The 14,964-nt window shown below is 64.4% G+C and overlaps 2 protein-coding genes across 2 annotated transcripts; both read left to right on the top strand.

Moving 5' to 3' along the window:
• Positions 1–528: 528 nt before the first annotated feature.
• On the top strand, positions 529–4,061 carry RSKR (ribosomal protein S6 kinase related). Its single transcript, XM_063174246.1, has 12 exons — positions 529–585; positions 672–887; positions 1,530–1,613; positions 1,690–1,758; positions 1,900–1,969; positions 2,614–2,721; positions 2,850–2,890; positions 2,986–3,013; positions 3,145–3,234; positions 3,306–3,394; positions 3,464–3,574; positions 3,665–4,061. The coding sequence occupies exons 1-12, from the start codon at positions 529–531 to the stop codon at positions 3,884–3,886; spliced, it is 1,185 nt and encodes a 394-aa protein (XP_063030316.1). The 3' UTR covers positions 3,887–4,061.
• A 1,779-nt stretch (positions 4,062–5,840) lies between these two features.
• On the top strand, positions 5,841–13,531 carry SPAG5 (sperm associated antigen 5). The gene is made up of 21 exons (XM_063173737.1): positions 5,841–7,373; positions 7,454–7,646; positions 8,171–8,263; positions 8,372–8,506; positions 8,785–8,904; positions 9,143–9,235; positions 9,373–9,507; positions 9,644–9,737; positions 9,806–9,899; positions 9,991–10,072; positions 10,512–10,645; positions 10,932–11,097; positions 11,258–11,447; positions 11,560–11,631; positions 11,772–11,895; positions 12,162–12,273; positions 12,474–12,554; positions 12,639–12,782; positions 12,931–13,005; positions 13,192–13,272; positions 13,354–13,531. The coding sequence occupies exons 1-21, from the start codon at positions 5,842–5,844 to the stop codon at positions 13,459–13,461; spliced, it is 3,858 nt and encodes a 1,285-aa protein (XP_063029807.1). The 5' UTR covers position 5,841; the 3' UTR covers positions 13,462–13,531.
• The last annotated feature ends 1,433 nt before the right edge of the window (positions 13,532–14,964 follow it).

The raw sequence follows: 14,964 nt of genomic DNA, 5'->3' as shown, positions 1-14,964 counted from the left end.
ACCGTGCCCCATCTCAGCCCGGCAGCCCCCCATCCTTGCGGGTTTCACCCCTTGCCCTTCCCCAGCAGTTGCTCAGGGCACACAATTTGGGGCTCAGGGCACCCCTGGGCTCAGCCTGTGCCTTCACCCCTCTGCAGTCCTCTCGGTGAGCCCAGGGCCATGCTGGAAAAGGAATGAGTTTAAATAAAGAGGACTGCAGGGACTGCAGGCATCCCCTCAGGGCTGCAGCACGTGGGGTGTAAAGAGAAAAGGAAAGGTTGAAGGGGGAGCCGCAGAGTGTGCAATGAGGGGGTCCCGGAGAGGGGCTGGGATCAGTCCCGGGTGGGTGAGCAGCCCCCCGGTGTGTAGTGGGGGTCCCGGATGGGGGGGTATCGGTCACGGGTGGGTGTCACCGTGCAAGGGGCAGCTCCGCCGCCGAGCCCCGGGGCGGGGGGTGGTCGCGGCGGGCGGGGCGGGGCGGGGCGGCGGGGTTATGTAAGGCGGCGATTACCGGGGACCGGGCCCGGGGCGCGGCCGGGCGGCGCCGCGATGGGAGCGACGAGCAGCGGCCCCGGCCCGACCCCGGCTCCGGTGCGGCCCCCCCAGGTGCGTGCGGCGGCATCAGCCCCGGGCATCCCCCGGGCATCCCCCGCCCCGGGGTCCCCTCGCTGACGCTGTCCCCGGTTCCGCAGGGCCGCGCCGTGGGCTCGTGGGTGCGGGCGCTGTTGAGCCGAGCAGGGTCGGTGCCGGTGCCGGTGTCGGTCCCGGTGCCGGTACCGGGGCTCGCCCTGGCCCCGCGGGGCCCCGCCGAGGAGCCGCCGCTGCCCGGGTGGCCGCTGCCGCAGCTCGTCTCGTTGTTCCTGCCGGAGTTCCCCGTCCGCCCCTCCGCCCGCCAGCAGCAGCTCAAGGTGCCGTCCCGGAGCCCCCACCCTCCGAACGGGGTCCCCGACCGTGCTCCCCCGTGCATCCCGCCCCGGCAGTCCCGGCAGTCCCCTAACGGGTCCCCTCGCACCCCGTACCGGTGTCCCTGCTCGTCCTACCGGGCTTCCTGCACGTCTCTACCGGGGTCCCCCAGCGCCCTGAGCATCCTCTCGTGCCGTCCGTGCATCCCGTGCCGCCATCCCGGCATCGCCGGCTGCCTCACCGGGCTCCCCTCGCACGCTCTGCCGGCTCCCTGCGCATCCTACCGGCGTCCCCGGCCGCTCCGCCGGCTCCCCTTCCATCCCCGCCGCCGCCAGGTGCCCGTACCGGGTCTCGGTGTGCTCTACCGGGGTTCCCCCGCACCCCACCGGAGCGTGGCATCCCACCGAGGACCCGCAGGGTTCTGTGCATTCTGTCAAATCCACCGCTGCCTCCTTGGTGTCCCCGTGTCCCTGTCCCCCGTGTCCCTGTGCTCCATTCTGGGTCCCCATGAATCCTGCTGCGGTCTCTGTTGGGTCCCCAGCGTCTGCTCTGGGTGCTCTGTGCCCCTCACCTTACCCCAGGCCGGACCCCATTCTGAGCGCCCCAAATCCATCTCCATGGCGTGCTCAGCCCGTTCCTCCCCTCAGATCCTGGGCTTCGTGGCCAAAGGCTCCTTCGGGACCATCCTCAAAGTGCTGGACTGTGGGAGGGAGAAGGTCTGCGCCGTGAAGGTGGGTGCTGCCCCTGGGGCCCCTGGGTGCCCCCACCTGCCCTTGTCCCCCTCCTTGACAGCGCCTCGCCCCCCAGGTTGTGCCCAAAGTGGAGGTGCTGCGCCGTGACACCCTCAAACAGTGCAAAGAAGAAGTCAGCATCCAGGTGAGGGGGGGCCGGGAGGGATCCCAGCCCGTGAAGGGGTTCAGGGCGGCCATGGGGACCCCAGGAGCTGCGGATGGGAGATGGCAGGAGCGGGGTCCCCTGCCCGGGGGCCTCTCACTCTGTGCGCTTTTGTGTCCCCAGAGACAGGTCAGGCACCCGTTCGTGCACGGGCTGGGGGACAGCTGGCAGGGCCAGCGCCACCTCTTCATCAGTGAGTGACCATCTGCCCGCGGGCCCCCCCTGCCCGCGCACGTGTCCCCGCCGCCCGCACACGTGTCCCCGCACTGCGCGCTCCCCCCGCCGCGGCCCCGGGGCCAGCCGGGCGCTCCGGCTGCCGCCTCCAGCCCCGCACCCACCGCGGCCTGCGGGGGGGACACGGGTGGGGACACAGACGGGGACAAGCCACGGCGGGGCAGGGACCAGTGTGGGGGTGAACAGAGCACCCCAGTGCTGGTGCCTGCCCGGCCCTGATGGCTGTGCCTGCGGTTCGTGTGCTCCAGTGCCTGTGTGACCCCCAAGGACCACTTGGTCACTTTGGTACCTTGTGTGGTCCCAGGTGCTTGTGTGTTCCCAGTGCCCACAGGGCTCTGGTGCTGATGTCATCTTACTCATCCCTGTCACCTCAGTATGTCACCCAGTGCCCGTATTGCCCAGCTGCTTGTGCCACCTTGCTGCCAGTGTGCTCCAGGTGCTTGTGCCACCTTGCTGCCTTTATAACCCCAGCACCTCCACCACCTCAGTGCATGGCTCCAGTGACCCCCTGCACCCCTGTGCCAGCCCAGTGTCTGACCCCTCTGCACACCGTGCCACCCCAGTGTCCCCGGTGCCACTCAGGCCTGTCCCCTGTCCCCGCAGTGTGCACTTACTGCAGCACGGGGGACCTGCACGCGCTGTGGCGCACAGCTGGCTGCCTGGCCGAGGCCACCGTCCGCCTGTTCGCCGCCGAGCTGGTGCTGGTGCTGGGTGAGTGACCCCCCAAGCTGGGGACAGCCACCAGTGTCCCCAGCAGCAGAGACCTGCAAGCAGGGTCAGCCACCCCCGGGGTGGCTGGGCTGGGAGGGGACACACTGATGGCTCTGTTTTGTCCCCAGTGTACCTCCACGACCTGGGCATCATGCACAGAGACGTCAAGGTGGGTGGCAGTGGGGCTGGGGGCTGGAGGATGGGGTAGGGGGGTCTCTGGACCCCCAGCATGGAGAGGCCACCTCAGTGCCTGTCTCATTTCAGATGGAGAACATCCTCCTGGATGAGAGAGGTAAGAGCCTGTGGCGCTGCCTTGGGGACACCCCATCCGTGGGGACACCCTGTGAATGGGGTCACCCCATCCTTGGGGACACCCTGTCAATGGGGACATCCTGTCAATGGGGACACCCTCTGGCCCCACAGGGCACCTCAAGCTCACTGATTTCGGCCTCTCCCGGTACCTGCAGTGGGGTGAGCGAGCCCACACCATCTGTGGCACCCTGCAGTACATGGGTAAGGGGGTTGTTCTGGGGGGCTGTGCTGGGGGGCACAGACCCCCAGGTGCTCACCCACTCCCCCCACAGCCCCAGAGGTGCTGAGTGGGGGGCCCTACAGCCATGCAGCCGACTGGTGGTCCCTGGGAGTCCTGCTCTTTGCCCTGGCCAGTGGGAAGGTAAGGACTGCAGGGTGGGGGGACAGGGACACCTCAGGGAGACCCTGAATTCACTCTGTGCTCCCCCAGTTCCCCGTGGCTCCAGCGGGGGACCATGTGGCCATGCTGGAACGTGTCAAACAGAGCAGCTACGAGAGCCCACCCGAGTTCAGCCCTGAGCTGGCCCGGCTGCTCGCCGAGGTAACCCTTCTGCCCGGATTTTGGGATCCCCATTGGGCCCTGGGCTGGAAGCCGAGATTTCCATTCTCACTGTCCTCTCTCTGCCCGCAGCTGCTGTGCCACAACCCCCTGTACCGCCTGCGCTACCTCCACCACTTTCAGGGCCATCCCTTCTTCCGCGGGGTGGCCTTCGACGCCGAGCTGCTGCAGAAGGACCCGGTGGTGGTGGCAGTGGCCCCGCGACCCCCCGAGCAGCCCCCACCCGACCCCGCCACCTTCGCTGACTTTGACTACGACCTCGCCGCCCTCCCGGACCGGCCCTGGCCTGGCTGAGCCACCACGGCTGGGACCCTCGGCATCGCTCAGGGACATCCCCACCCCGGCAGCGGGTCGGACCCTGCTGGGCCGGGTCCCCAAGGGGTCACCCGGGTACCCCCCGATCTCCTCCCCGGGTACCTCAGCTCTGTACCTCTCCCCGCGGGAGCAATAAACCCGAGAGCCGCGGGCACTGCTGCGGTGCTGCCCTGACTCGTGGTGGGCAAAGCGGGACCACCGGGGCGGGGGAGCGGGGACGGACAACCTCCCTCGGGGCGGGCTGGGGCAGGTCTGGGGCCCGTGTGGGATGGTTATCGCGGGGCAGGCGATGCAAGAGGAGCTAAATCCGCCTGCCCATCCTTCTGTCCATCCGTCTGTCCCTACCGGAGCTGCGCCTTGCGGCAGGGGCGTGGCCAATGGGTGAAGCCACGCCCACCCCATGTCAATCACCGGCAGTGGACGTGCCCCAACGGTCGCCCCGCGGGGTGACGCGCGCGCGGCGCAGCCAATCAGAGCCGCGCGTGGTTTTCAAACCGGCGGCGCGCGAGCGGTGGCGGGGCCGGACCGGGAACCGAGACCAGCCCTAAAACCTCAACCCGGCGGGCCCGGACCGGGAACCAGGACCGAGACCAGCCCCAACCCGGCGGGGCCGAGGTTGAGAGTTACCGCAGCCGCAGTCGAGGCCGATACCGGGAGCATTGCCGGGCCATGCGGCGCGCCAAGACCCCCGCCGTGAGTGCGGGCCGGAGCGGGGTTGGGTTTGGATGTTCCGGTGGGTCCCCGAAGGGGCGGCGGGTGCAGTGCAGCGCTCCCGGTATCTGTGTGTGTGTGTGTGTGTGGTGGAGGGGAGCTGCCGGTGCTGCCGCCGGTGACCCCCCCGCCCCGGTTCCCCGCCAGGCAAAGCAGCGGCCCCGGCGCGCCCCGCTGCAGGAGCTGCAGCTGCAGTCGGGCGCCGACCGGACCAGCCTGACCCCTCTGTTCCGCCGGCTGCGGCTCAAGGTCGGTGTGCGGGATAGCGAACGGGACGGGCCGGGTAACGGGGTGTCCCGGAACCGCGAATGTTGGGCGGGCAGATGCTGCTGGCGCAGTGGAATGACGGGCGTATTTCCTGCATGGGGGAAATGGGGACACTGGGGCGAATGGCTGCGGGTGCAGGGGGAAAGGGCAGGGCTGCCCTGACCCCCTTTTCCCCCTAAAATATCCTGCAGGACTGTGCCACCCCGGTGTCCTGTGCCCGGGGCCCCCGCAGCAGCATCACCACGGTGCCTTGCACCCCAGAACCCCCGCGAAGTGCTACCATGGGCCCCCCCAGCAGCACCACCCCAGTGCCTTGCACCCTGGAGTCCCGCAGGACCTCCACCCGTGACCTCGGGACTCCCATCCTTAAGCCTGGTGCCTCTGAAGCTCCCAGCAATGCCACCCTTGTTCCTGGTTCTCTGGAGACCTCCGGCAGCACCAGCCCAGAGGCCCCTGGCTGTCCTGTCCCAGTGTCCAGCACACCAGAGCTCCCTGACAACGCTGTGTCAGCCCCTCTGTGCAGTCCAGTTCTGGGCCCCAGCACTTCAGAGCCTACCAGCAGCACTGTGCCAGCCTCTGTGTGCAGCTCCATCCCAGTGTCCAGCACCCCAGAGCCCCCCAGCAGCACTGTGCCAGCCTCTGTGTGCAGCTCCATCCCTGTTCTCAGCACCCCAGAGCCCACCAGCAGCACCATGCCAGTTACTGTGTGCAGCTCCATCCCAGTTTTCAGCACCCCAGAGCCCCCCAGCAGCACCATGCCAGTCACTGTGTGCAGCTCCATCCCTGTTCTCAGCACCCCAGAGCCCCCCAGCAGCGCTGTGCCAGTCTCTGTGTGCAGTTCTACCCCAGTGTACAGCAGCCCAGAGCCCACCAGCAGCGCTGTGCCAGTCTCTGTGTGCAGTTCCATCCCTGTTCTCAGCACCCCAGAGCCCCCCAGCAGCACCATACCAGCCTCCATGTGCAGTTCTATCCCAGTGTCCAGCACCCCAGAGCCCACCAGCAGCGCTGTGCCAGTCTCTGTGTGCAGCTCCCTCCCTGTTCCCAGCACCCCAGTGCGTTCCAGCAGCACCATTCCAGTTTCCCTGTGCAGCTCCATCCTAGGATCCAGCACCCCAGAGTGCCCTGGCAACACCGTGCCAGTCTCCCCACTCAGCTCCATGCCACTGGCCAGCATCTTGGAGTCCCCTGGCAGCACCATGTGCAGCCTTGTCCTGGGGCCCTGCGCTCTGGAATCCCCTGGCAGCACCACCCCAGGGCCCCCCAACATTATGAGCTCAGTGTCTCGCAACCCAAACTCCCCAGGCAGCTCTGCTCTACCCCCGTGCAGCTCTGGGTCCCCTGGCAATGCCAGCACAGCCTCCTGCACCCCAGGGCCCCCTGGCACCAGCTCCACTCCGCAGAAGACTCCCTTCCGCAGGTGGCGAGCAGAACCTCCAGAATTTTCCGGCAGCTCTGCGGCCTCAGAGCCCCCATCTGCAAATGGGAGTGCTGATCATCTGCATTGCCAAGGCACCCCTGAGGGAGCAGAGTTCCCCACCCCTGTCCCCCCAGAAGAGAGCCCACCTGGCCTCTCTCCCATCAAGGAAAGTGGGTTGGAGCCTGCTGGGTCAGAAGCCACTGTCACCCCTGTCACCTCACCTGAATCAACCCTGGGTGCTGTGTCCTGGGTGTTGCCACTGGTGTGGCTGGAGAAGACCCTCAACACCTCGCTCCTGACGGAGTCTCTGTGGCACAGCCTGCCCCTCCGCAAGCTACAGGAGGATGCCAGCAGCAGTGTCACCCCTGTGCCCACCGCAGTCGCCAGCACCAGCACGACCCCTGTGCCAACCGTGGTTGCTGGCACCAGCATAACCCCTGTGCCCACTGTGGTTACTGGCATCAGCACAACCCCAGTGCCCACCACGGTCGCTGGCACCGGCACAACCCCAGTGCCCACCATGGTCGCTGGCACCAGCACAACCCCTGTGCCCACCATGGTCGCTGGCACCAGCACAACACCTGTGTCCACTGTGGTTGCTGGCATTGGCACGACACCAGTGCCAACTGTGGTCACTGGCACCAGCATGACCCCTGTGCCCACTGTGGTGGCTGGCATTGGCACGACACCAGTGCCAACTGTGGTCGCTGGCACCAGCATGACCCCTGTGCCCACTGTGGTGGCTGGCACCAGCACGACACCAGTGCCAACTGTGGTCGCTGGCACCAGCATGACCCCTGTGCCAACTGTGGTCGCTGGCACCAGCATGACCCCTGTGCCCACTGCGGTGGCTGGCACCAGCACGACGCCAGTGCCCACCACAGCCATTGGAACCAGCATAACCCCAGTGCCCTCTATGGCCACGGGCACCAGCATGACCCCAGTGCTCTCCATGGCCACTGGCACCTTCATGACCCCTCGGGACATGTGGGACAGGAGTGTGAACACATCCAGGGGAAGCCTCCCCTGTGCCAAGGACAGCGCTGCGGAAACAGACTCCCTGCTCTGGCAGTAAGTATGAGAACGTGCCCCACCTGGCTGTGGTACCTGTGGGTACTGTCCTTGCCCTAAGCCCCTCTCTTTGTCCTCAGCTGTCCCCGGGAGCACATGAAGACCCTGCCACGGGCAGAGCTGGAGGGGAGGCTGGAGAGCACCCTCATCATCATCGAGGCCCTCTCGCTGCAGCTGCGTGACTGGCAGGAGAGCCAGCGGCTGCGGCCTGGCGCGGGGCCGGCCAGACAGAGGGACGTGCTCACACAGACAGACACCACCCACCCCGAAGGGGTAAGAGCCTCTCTGAGGTGATGCCACCCTGTCCCCTGCAGCCTCGGTGCCGTGACGGTGTCCTTGTGCCCCTGGCAAGCAGTGACCCCGTCTGGGTTGGTGGAGTGGAAGTAAAGCGCGGCTGCTGCATCACGCGCCCGGTCCTGCATTATCATGCCTGGATCAACCCGCTGAGTCTTGCTGGATTTGAACCCTCGTGGGGGAAACATCCCTGGTGCACGTGGCAGGAGGAGGGGAGGTGTCATGGCTGGCCAGCTTTTGCTGGCCCCAGGGTGGAGCGGGGCTGGTGTGAAGTGCCCTCTGCTCTGGAGGATGCCCTTGGGAGAAGGCAGCGCTGCCTCGAGCTGTGGGGGAAAGCAGAGGCTGTGCAGTGGCAGTGGGGAGTGGAGCGAGATCTGCAGCTGGAGCTGGGTGCCACTGGCCATGAGTGTGCCAGATCTCAGCCACACAGGGCACAGATATCCCCCTGGTGCTGCCTGTGCCAGCTGCCATAAGACAGACCAGTGTCCTTGTCCCTTCCCCAGAGCACCTGGAGCAGCCAGAGCCTCCTGCTCCGGGGCCTCGCGGATGCCGCTTTTCGGAGCTTGCAGGATGAGCAGGGAGCCCTGGTGCAGGAGGTGAGCTCCACACATCCCTCTGCTTCCCCTTTCCCCTGGGTTCTGGGAGACCTGTTGGCACTCACAGCAGCTGTACCTGGTGTCTCACGGTGCTGTCACCTCCCACAGCGGGAGCAGGAGAGGACCGTGGTGTCCCAGTGCCAGGCTGTGCCTGAGAGTGCTCCCAGCAAGGTGCAGAGCTGCCTGGAAGAGCGGGATGCCATCAGGCAGCGAGTGGATGAAGCCCTACAAGCCAAGGATCAGGTAAGGGGGCAGCTGTTGTGGGGTCGAGGCAGTCTCAGCTGTCCTCATGCCTTTGGTGGGGCATCCTGCATCTCCACCCATTTCTGGGGATGAGAATCTCCCTGGCATCCCAGAGGAAGACAATCCCAAGGAGTGCCATGTGATGGAGCCCTCTGGATGTATTTTTGGTGTGGGCTGTGCCCCCCTGGGAGCAGGAGTCCTAGGCTGGTGCAGGGATGGCTCCTGGGAGTCTCCCCTTGTGTGACAGCGTGGCTGGAGCAGCATCCTCTCCTCTGCAGGGATATCTGTTCCTGGAGGCTTTCTGTGCCCACGCCAGCGCCCAGATCAGTGCCCGTGACCAGAGCCTGGCCTCCCAGCAAGAGCTGAGTACGCTGCTGGCCCAAGCCATCAACCTGCAGGTACTGAGTGTGGTGCCATCCCCAGCTACCCACGCTGGATTGGGGCTGCAAGGGCATTGCCACATCCTGAGCTTGGGTGATGCTCTGTGATGGGCTTGGGGGCACCAGAGGTTTTCTGGTGCTGCTGCTGGGAAGCTACTGCAGATTTGGCCTCAGGGCTGGTACTTGTCTTCCTTCATGGCCATTAAATGTGGCTTTTCTACCACAGCAGTGCTGACTCATTCCTCCTACCCTACAGGCATCCCTGTCTGCCGAGGCACAGTCTTTCCGAGAATTCTTAGATGTCACCTTTGAAAATCTGGAGAAGGAAAGGAAGGCCCTGGATGAGGAGGTGAGGGGTGTCCAGTGGGGGCTCAGCCCTGCCAGGGCTCTGTGCCCTGGGTGCCATGACCTGTCCCTGATCACACAGCAGGACAGTGCCATGGCAGTGCCATGCTGAGCTCTGCCTGGTGCTGTCTCCCTTCCCAGCGGGAGCAGATGAGGGCCCTGGTGTCCCAGACCCATGGCCTGTTGGAGCGTGTGCCTGGCAAGCTGCAGAGCTGCCTGGAGGAGCTGGCTGCCGCACGGGAACAAGCAGAGGAAGCTCTTCAAGCCAAGGAGGAGGTACAGGGGTGCCTCCTCTCAGTGCTGTGAGGTGTCTGAGGCACGGGGTGATTTGGAGCACCCCTTGGTGTGAGAACACCCCATGGGGAGGTGAGCACCCCAAGAGCACCCCAGAGCGAGCACTGTGTCTCCACAGGCATCCTGCCACCTGGAGAAGACCTTGGTGACCCTGAAGGACACAGAGGCTCAGCTGGAGAAGCTGACAGTGGCCAACTCACGCCTGGGCAAAGGTAGGGGTGGGAGACGTGGGGGCTGGAGCTGCCCCTGTCCCCCTGGCTGACAGCTCTGTCCCTCGCAGAGCTGAACTCTGTGATGATAAATCTGGCCCGCGTGGAGCAGGAGCGGGATGCACTGCAGCAGGAGAACGAGAAGCAGTGGGAAGAGATGGCCCAGTGGGTTTGAGCCTTTATATCCTGAGCCCCATCCCACCTCTGGCCCCCAAAACACAGCACCCCCTGATCCCATCCCATCCCATCCCCTCAGGCTGGCTCAGGAGAGGAACTCCCTGCAGCAGGAGCGCCAGGAGCTGTGCCAGGAGCTGGGGGAGGCCACCGAGTGCCGGGAGGTAGGAGCTGCCTGACCTTGCCCACGCCATCACGCGCTGCCGGGCCCCCATCACGGCCTCTCCTCTCTGGGAAGGCTGGCAGATGGCCAGGAGTGGGATTAGCCCTCCTACGGAGGGGGATGAGCTCGTCAGGGCAGTTGACATCCCGCACGTAGCGCAGCTTTTCATCCTGCCCGGCAGGGATTCCCAGGGAGGGGGCTGGGCAGCTCTTGGAGATAGTTTTCTTGGAGATAAATTTCCCCTGCAGGCATGGAGCTGTCCCTCAGTCTTTCCTATGTCCCCAGTAAACTGGTTTGTGGGGTTTGGGCTGCTGGGGTAAAGCTGCCCCTGATTAGAAACAGTGCCCTGAGGCATGGCAGGGTCTGTGCTGGGGGTCCCAATGAACCCCTTCGGGTCTCTGCTTGACTGCTCACAGCTGTGTCTCCCCACCCTCTTACAGTTCCTGGATCAGGAGAACCAAATGTGCCGCACGCAGCTGCTGGAGGTGGAGGCCAGGCTGAACTCCACGCTGGCCACGCTGCAGGAGCGTGTCCTGCAGCACCAGGAGCTGATGGAGTCCCACCAACACCTGCGGTACTGCCCCACTCACCAGCTCCACTCAAACCCCTCTGTTTCTGGAAATCAGGCCCTTCCTGGGGTGTCAGAGGGGACATTTTGACCACTGCCGCACCAGTTAAGTGTGGTGGTCCAGGTGGGTGGAGGAGGCTATGGGGAAGGACAGCAGATCCCATCTTGAGGGAAGCTGCCTAAATCTGTGGGATGTGCATTATTGCTGGTTCATGGTGAGAGGCAGGCATGTCCCCATCCCACATCGAGGAAGGGAAATGCTGCTCCTGCTGAGGCTGGTGCCATCCCACAGGGAAGAGCAGGCTGCCCTCAGCAAGGAGCTGGACAGCACCAAGGCCGAGCTCCTAAACTTGCAGACAAAGAGGAACAAAGTTTCTTGGTGCTCCACGGACATTATGGAGAGCAAGATGCGGTTGCAGGAGCTCGCTGACTGCCTCAAGGCTGCTCTGGAAGAGCAGGTAGGGAGCCCTGTGCTAGGGACAAGCATGACAGGATGGCCCGGGTGGGGGGGGGGGTGTCACACATTGGTGGCTCTCCATAGCATGGCTTTGAGACCCTGTGCTTGCTGGGACAGTCACAAGCTGCACTCTGGTGCTGTGCTCTCCTTCCCCTCTGAAGGATGATGATGATGCTCCATCGAGAAGCAAAGCCTGGACCCCCGGTGCCCGCACCCCGGGCTGGCAGACCCCGCGCCGTGCCTGGACCCCGGCATTTCGCACCCCGGCCTTCCACACCCCGGCGTGCCACACCCCACACCGTGCTGGCAGCTCCTTCGTGGGCAGCGTCCTGAAAGCTGTGGCAGGGAAAGGTGAGCTGGCACCCCCTCTCTGGGTTTTGGGGAGTCCCAGGATGGGGATTGCTCCCTCCCATGCTGGGGGATGCGCAGGGCTGGGCACAGCTGCTGTTCTCTCCTCTTATAGACGCCAATGAAACCAGCAGAAGTGGGAGTAGAGTTGCCAAGGACAAAGTTGCATCTGTGTCAAAGGCAATAGGTATTGGGGCTGTCACCCTGTCTGGGACCCTGCTCTGAAGCTGCAGGGCTGCTGTGCAGAGGGATGAGCACACCTTCCTTTGTGTGCCCTGGGGTTGATGTTCCCTCTGTGTTGCTCATTGGGCTCTTTCCTGCCTGCAGATCCTGAGGACACTCTGCTGGAGAGCGTGAAGGAGCTGAGAGCTGTGGTCTCCAGCCTTGCCATGCTGAGCTCCCGCATCCAGGAACTGGAGCAGAGCGAGTTCAGGGCACTGCAGACAGAGATGTGAGTTCAGAGTGGGCTTGTGTCAAGGGTTGGGCAGGGGCATCACTGTCCTGGGCATGGCCTTTCCTGCAGGCAGCCTGCCTGAGTCTGCCTCTTGTCCAGCCCTGGATCAGACCTCTCCTGTCATGGCTAGATGGGCTTTTTCCAGCTGGCTGGGCTGGACCGGACCAGGTGTCTTCTCTCACCAAGGGCCCAGGAGGGGTTTGGTACCTGGTACTGTTCTTGGCTGTGGTCCCCACACTCTCACCACCACTGTCCTCTCCCAGCTCTGACCTGCAGCTCCGCCTGGAGAAAGCGACAGCTGAGAGCCAGGAGAAGGTGGATGCCCAGGCTGCCACCATTGCCCAGCTGAACAAGGCACTGAGGACCAAGCTTGAGGTGAGCCAGAAGTGGGCCAGTGCTTACCCCAGGGCAGAGCCAAACTGGGACGGGCGCTGATCTAGGACATGGAGAATCTGGTGATGCCCCATGGGTGCTCCTGGCTTGTCTGACCTCCTCAAACCTGAGAAAACCCGCTCTAGGTGCTGGGGGTGGCCAGGGCTGGCCACTGCCTGACCCTGCTTCTTCCTCCCTGTCAGAATGAGAAGGAGCTGCAGGACGTGGTGAAACAGCAGGAAGAGAAGATGTGGCAACTCATCGACAAGAGTGGGGAAGTGATGGTGGGTGAGGGGGGCATGGCTGGGCAGCACCCCGGGGGGATGCTGGGCACAGGACCCCTCCCAGCATCTCTTTTTCCCCTGTAGAGGCTGAAAGCAGAAGTCTCTGAGTTGAAGCGCTTGCTCCAGCGTGCAGAGACAGAGGCCAAGGTGCTGTGGGAGGAGATGAGGGGCAAGGAGCACAAGGGGGACACTGCCTACGTCCAGGAGCGGGTCATGCTGCGGCGGGAGGTGAGGCCGGGGAGCTGCGGGGCTGAGGGCTCCTCCTGTCACCCCACCATGCACAAGGAGACCTCTGCAGACCTTGCTCTTCCCACCCTGTCCCCCACTTCAGAGCTTTCCTCCACAGGGGTCTCAGCAGGGCTTGCTCCTTTTGCAGGTGGATAAACTGCGGCTGCTGCTCGTGGAAAAAGAGGATGAGAACATACGGCTCACTGACAAGCACCTGGAGCAGGTATGGGGAGCCTCAAGGGGCTGTCCTGGCTCCAGTCATAGAATCAGAATGGTTTGGGTTGGAAGGGACCATAAAGGTCACCTAGTTCCAACCCTCCTTACCTGGGCAGGGGTCCCCTCTCCCTTCTGGGCTCGTCCCTGCCCAAGTTTGGAGCAGAGCTCTGACGGGCATTTCCCACCACCATAGGTCCGAGGGCTGGAAATGAAGTTCCACCATACCCAGAAAATGCTGAGGACCCATGAGGAGATGCGGGAGAAGATAAAAGAGGTGAGATTTACAGTTTATTTCTCACCCTTGCTGTGGCTGCAACACCACCAACCCAAACACTATTGCTGCTGCTGTCCCCAGGTCCTGCCGGCTCTCCCTGAGGCGGCTCTGGGTTGCCAGGAGCTCCAGAGCCTGCTGCGCTACCTGGGCCTGAAGCCAGCCAGCAAGGAAGCTGCTGAGCCGCTATAGCCTGTAGCCTGAAACCTTTCCTGTTGTTAATGTTGTAATTATTTATTGAATAAAGTTGTGTTGGCTTTTACCCTGCCTGCTGTGTGCATTCAGGAAGCTCCTGGTGCTGTGGGTGGGGACAACTTGTCCAGCCTGTGCCGGTTGCTCCTGTTCCGTCACGGGGCTGTGGGCACAGCTCCCTGCCACCCCAGGGCCTCTCCTTGGCGGGGGACACGTCCCCCGCTCTGTGCCAGTGTTTGCTCTCAATAAGGGCCCGCGTTCCCCAGGCTCCCACCCCGCGGTCCCGGCAGCAGCCAGAGCGCCCGGGCTGAGCCAGCTTCCCTCCCCTGCTCCCTGCTCCTCCTCCTGCCCTAGATTCCCTCCCTGCCCTGCTCTGCAGGGGCTTGTCTGGACCCTGCACCCCATCCCGGGGCTGCGGGCACGAGCCTGTTGCATGAAACTTGTTCCAGAGGTTGGATTCCTCTCCTTATCACGGATGGTTCCAGAGGTTGGATCCTGCACCCCTATCACGGGGCTGTGGGCACACACATGCCTGTTGCACGAGGATGTTTCCCCCTCCCAGCCTGGCTCCAGCACGCAGCATCCCCATGGCTCAGCCAGTGCTGGGAGCTCTGCCAGCTCCTGCTCCCAACCCCCCTTGGTCGCTGCTGCTGCATGGAGGGGGGGCTCCCTTAGGGGCTCCCCAGCTCCCAGCACAGCTCCAGCCTCATCTCCCTTCCTCCCTGCGGGGGCAGCTCCTGCGGGATCCCCCTCCCGGTGTTCCTGACCCCGAGGATGCTCCCCACCGCCATGGGGACCACGCGGCACCCTCCCTCCCCTGCGATGGCCCAAAATAGCAGCACTCCAACAAGTGCTCTGGTTTTTAATGGCCTCTTTCTCCTGCCCAAGGGGGATGGAAATCACCTTCCCCTGCCCTCTGCCACAGCCGTGTGGGGCGGGTGCCGTGACACGTGGGGCGCTGGCACCGATTTATCAACCGGGAAATGTTTGGGGCTGTGCCCGCATGTCCCGGGTGCGTGGGTGGCTCGTGGGGAAGCAGTGCCCTCTGCTCCTTGGCCCTGCCTTCCTCCCTGCCCTGTGACCCCACGGTGTCAGGTACAGCTGCCAAGGTGCGAGGTCAGCAGTGGGGGGCCCCGGGTGTGGGATGCAGGGAGATGTGCTCCCTTCCCTGGATTAGGGCCATGCAGGGTGGCTGAGCCTCCTTTTACGGCGGGATTCAGCACAGCGGGGCCCTGGCAGCCGTCCCCTGGGGCGAGTGGGGACACTGGTATTGTCCCTGTGCCGGCTCAGGGTGGTTTTTAGGGGGGTTGGTCTCCTGTGAGTGTCCCCACCCTGTCCTGGAGGATCTGGGGCTCAGTGCTGCTGGTTCCTGGGCACAGTGGTGGCCTAGATGGGGTATCCTGCACAGTAACAGTGGCCCCAGCCTGGGGGTGGCAGAGGGGGGTCCCCGGCCCAGGGGTGATGAAGGGGAAGTCCAGTTTTAGATAATAGTGGAAATAGGGG

Source organism: Melospiza melodia, chromosome 21 (assembly GCF_035770615.1).
Source record: "Melospiza melodia melodia isolate bMelMel2 chromosome 21, bMelMel2.pri, whole genome shotgun sequence".
Lineage (NCBI taxonomy): Eukaryota > Metazoa > Chordata > Aves > Passeriformes > Passerellidae > Melospiza > Melospiza melodia.
The sequence above is the reverse complement of the archived record's forward strand: the minus strand, read 5'-3'. Positions and strand labels throughout refer to the sequence as shown.

What these genes read in the sequence shown, in the direction of transcription:
- RSKR (XM_063174246.1), top strand. Translation starts at nt 529, where the DNA reads ATGGGAGCGACGAGCAGCGGCCCCGGCCCGACCCCGGCTCCGGTGCGG. An exon ending in AGAAGGTCTGCGCCGTGAAG is followed by an intron (nt 1,614 to 1,689) that starts GTGGGTGCTGCC and finishes CTCGCCCCCCAG; the next exon opens with GTTGTGCCCAAAGTGGAGGT. An exon ending in CATCCTCCTGGATGAGAGAG is followed by an intron (nt 3,014 to 3,144) that starts GTAAGAGCCTGT and finishes CTGGCCCCACAG; the next exon opens with GGCACCTCAAGCTCACTGAT.
- SPAG5 (XM_063173737.1), top strand. Translation starts at nt 5,842, where the DNA reads ATGTGCAGTTCTATCCCAGTGTCCAGCACCCCAGAGCCCACCAGCAGC. An exon ending in GGAAGGCCCTGGATGAGGAG is followed by an intron (nt 9,236 to 9,372) that starts GTGAGGGGTGTC and finishes CTCCCTTCCCAG; the next exon opens with CGGGAGCAGATGAGGGCCCT. An exon ending in GAGTCCCACCAACACCTGCG is followed by an intron (nt 10,646 to 10,931) that starts GTACTGCCCCAC and finishes GCCATCCCACAG; the next exon opens with GGAAGAGCAGGCTGCCCTCA.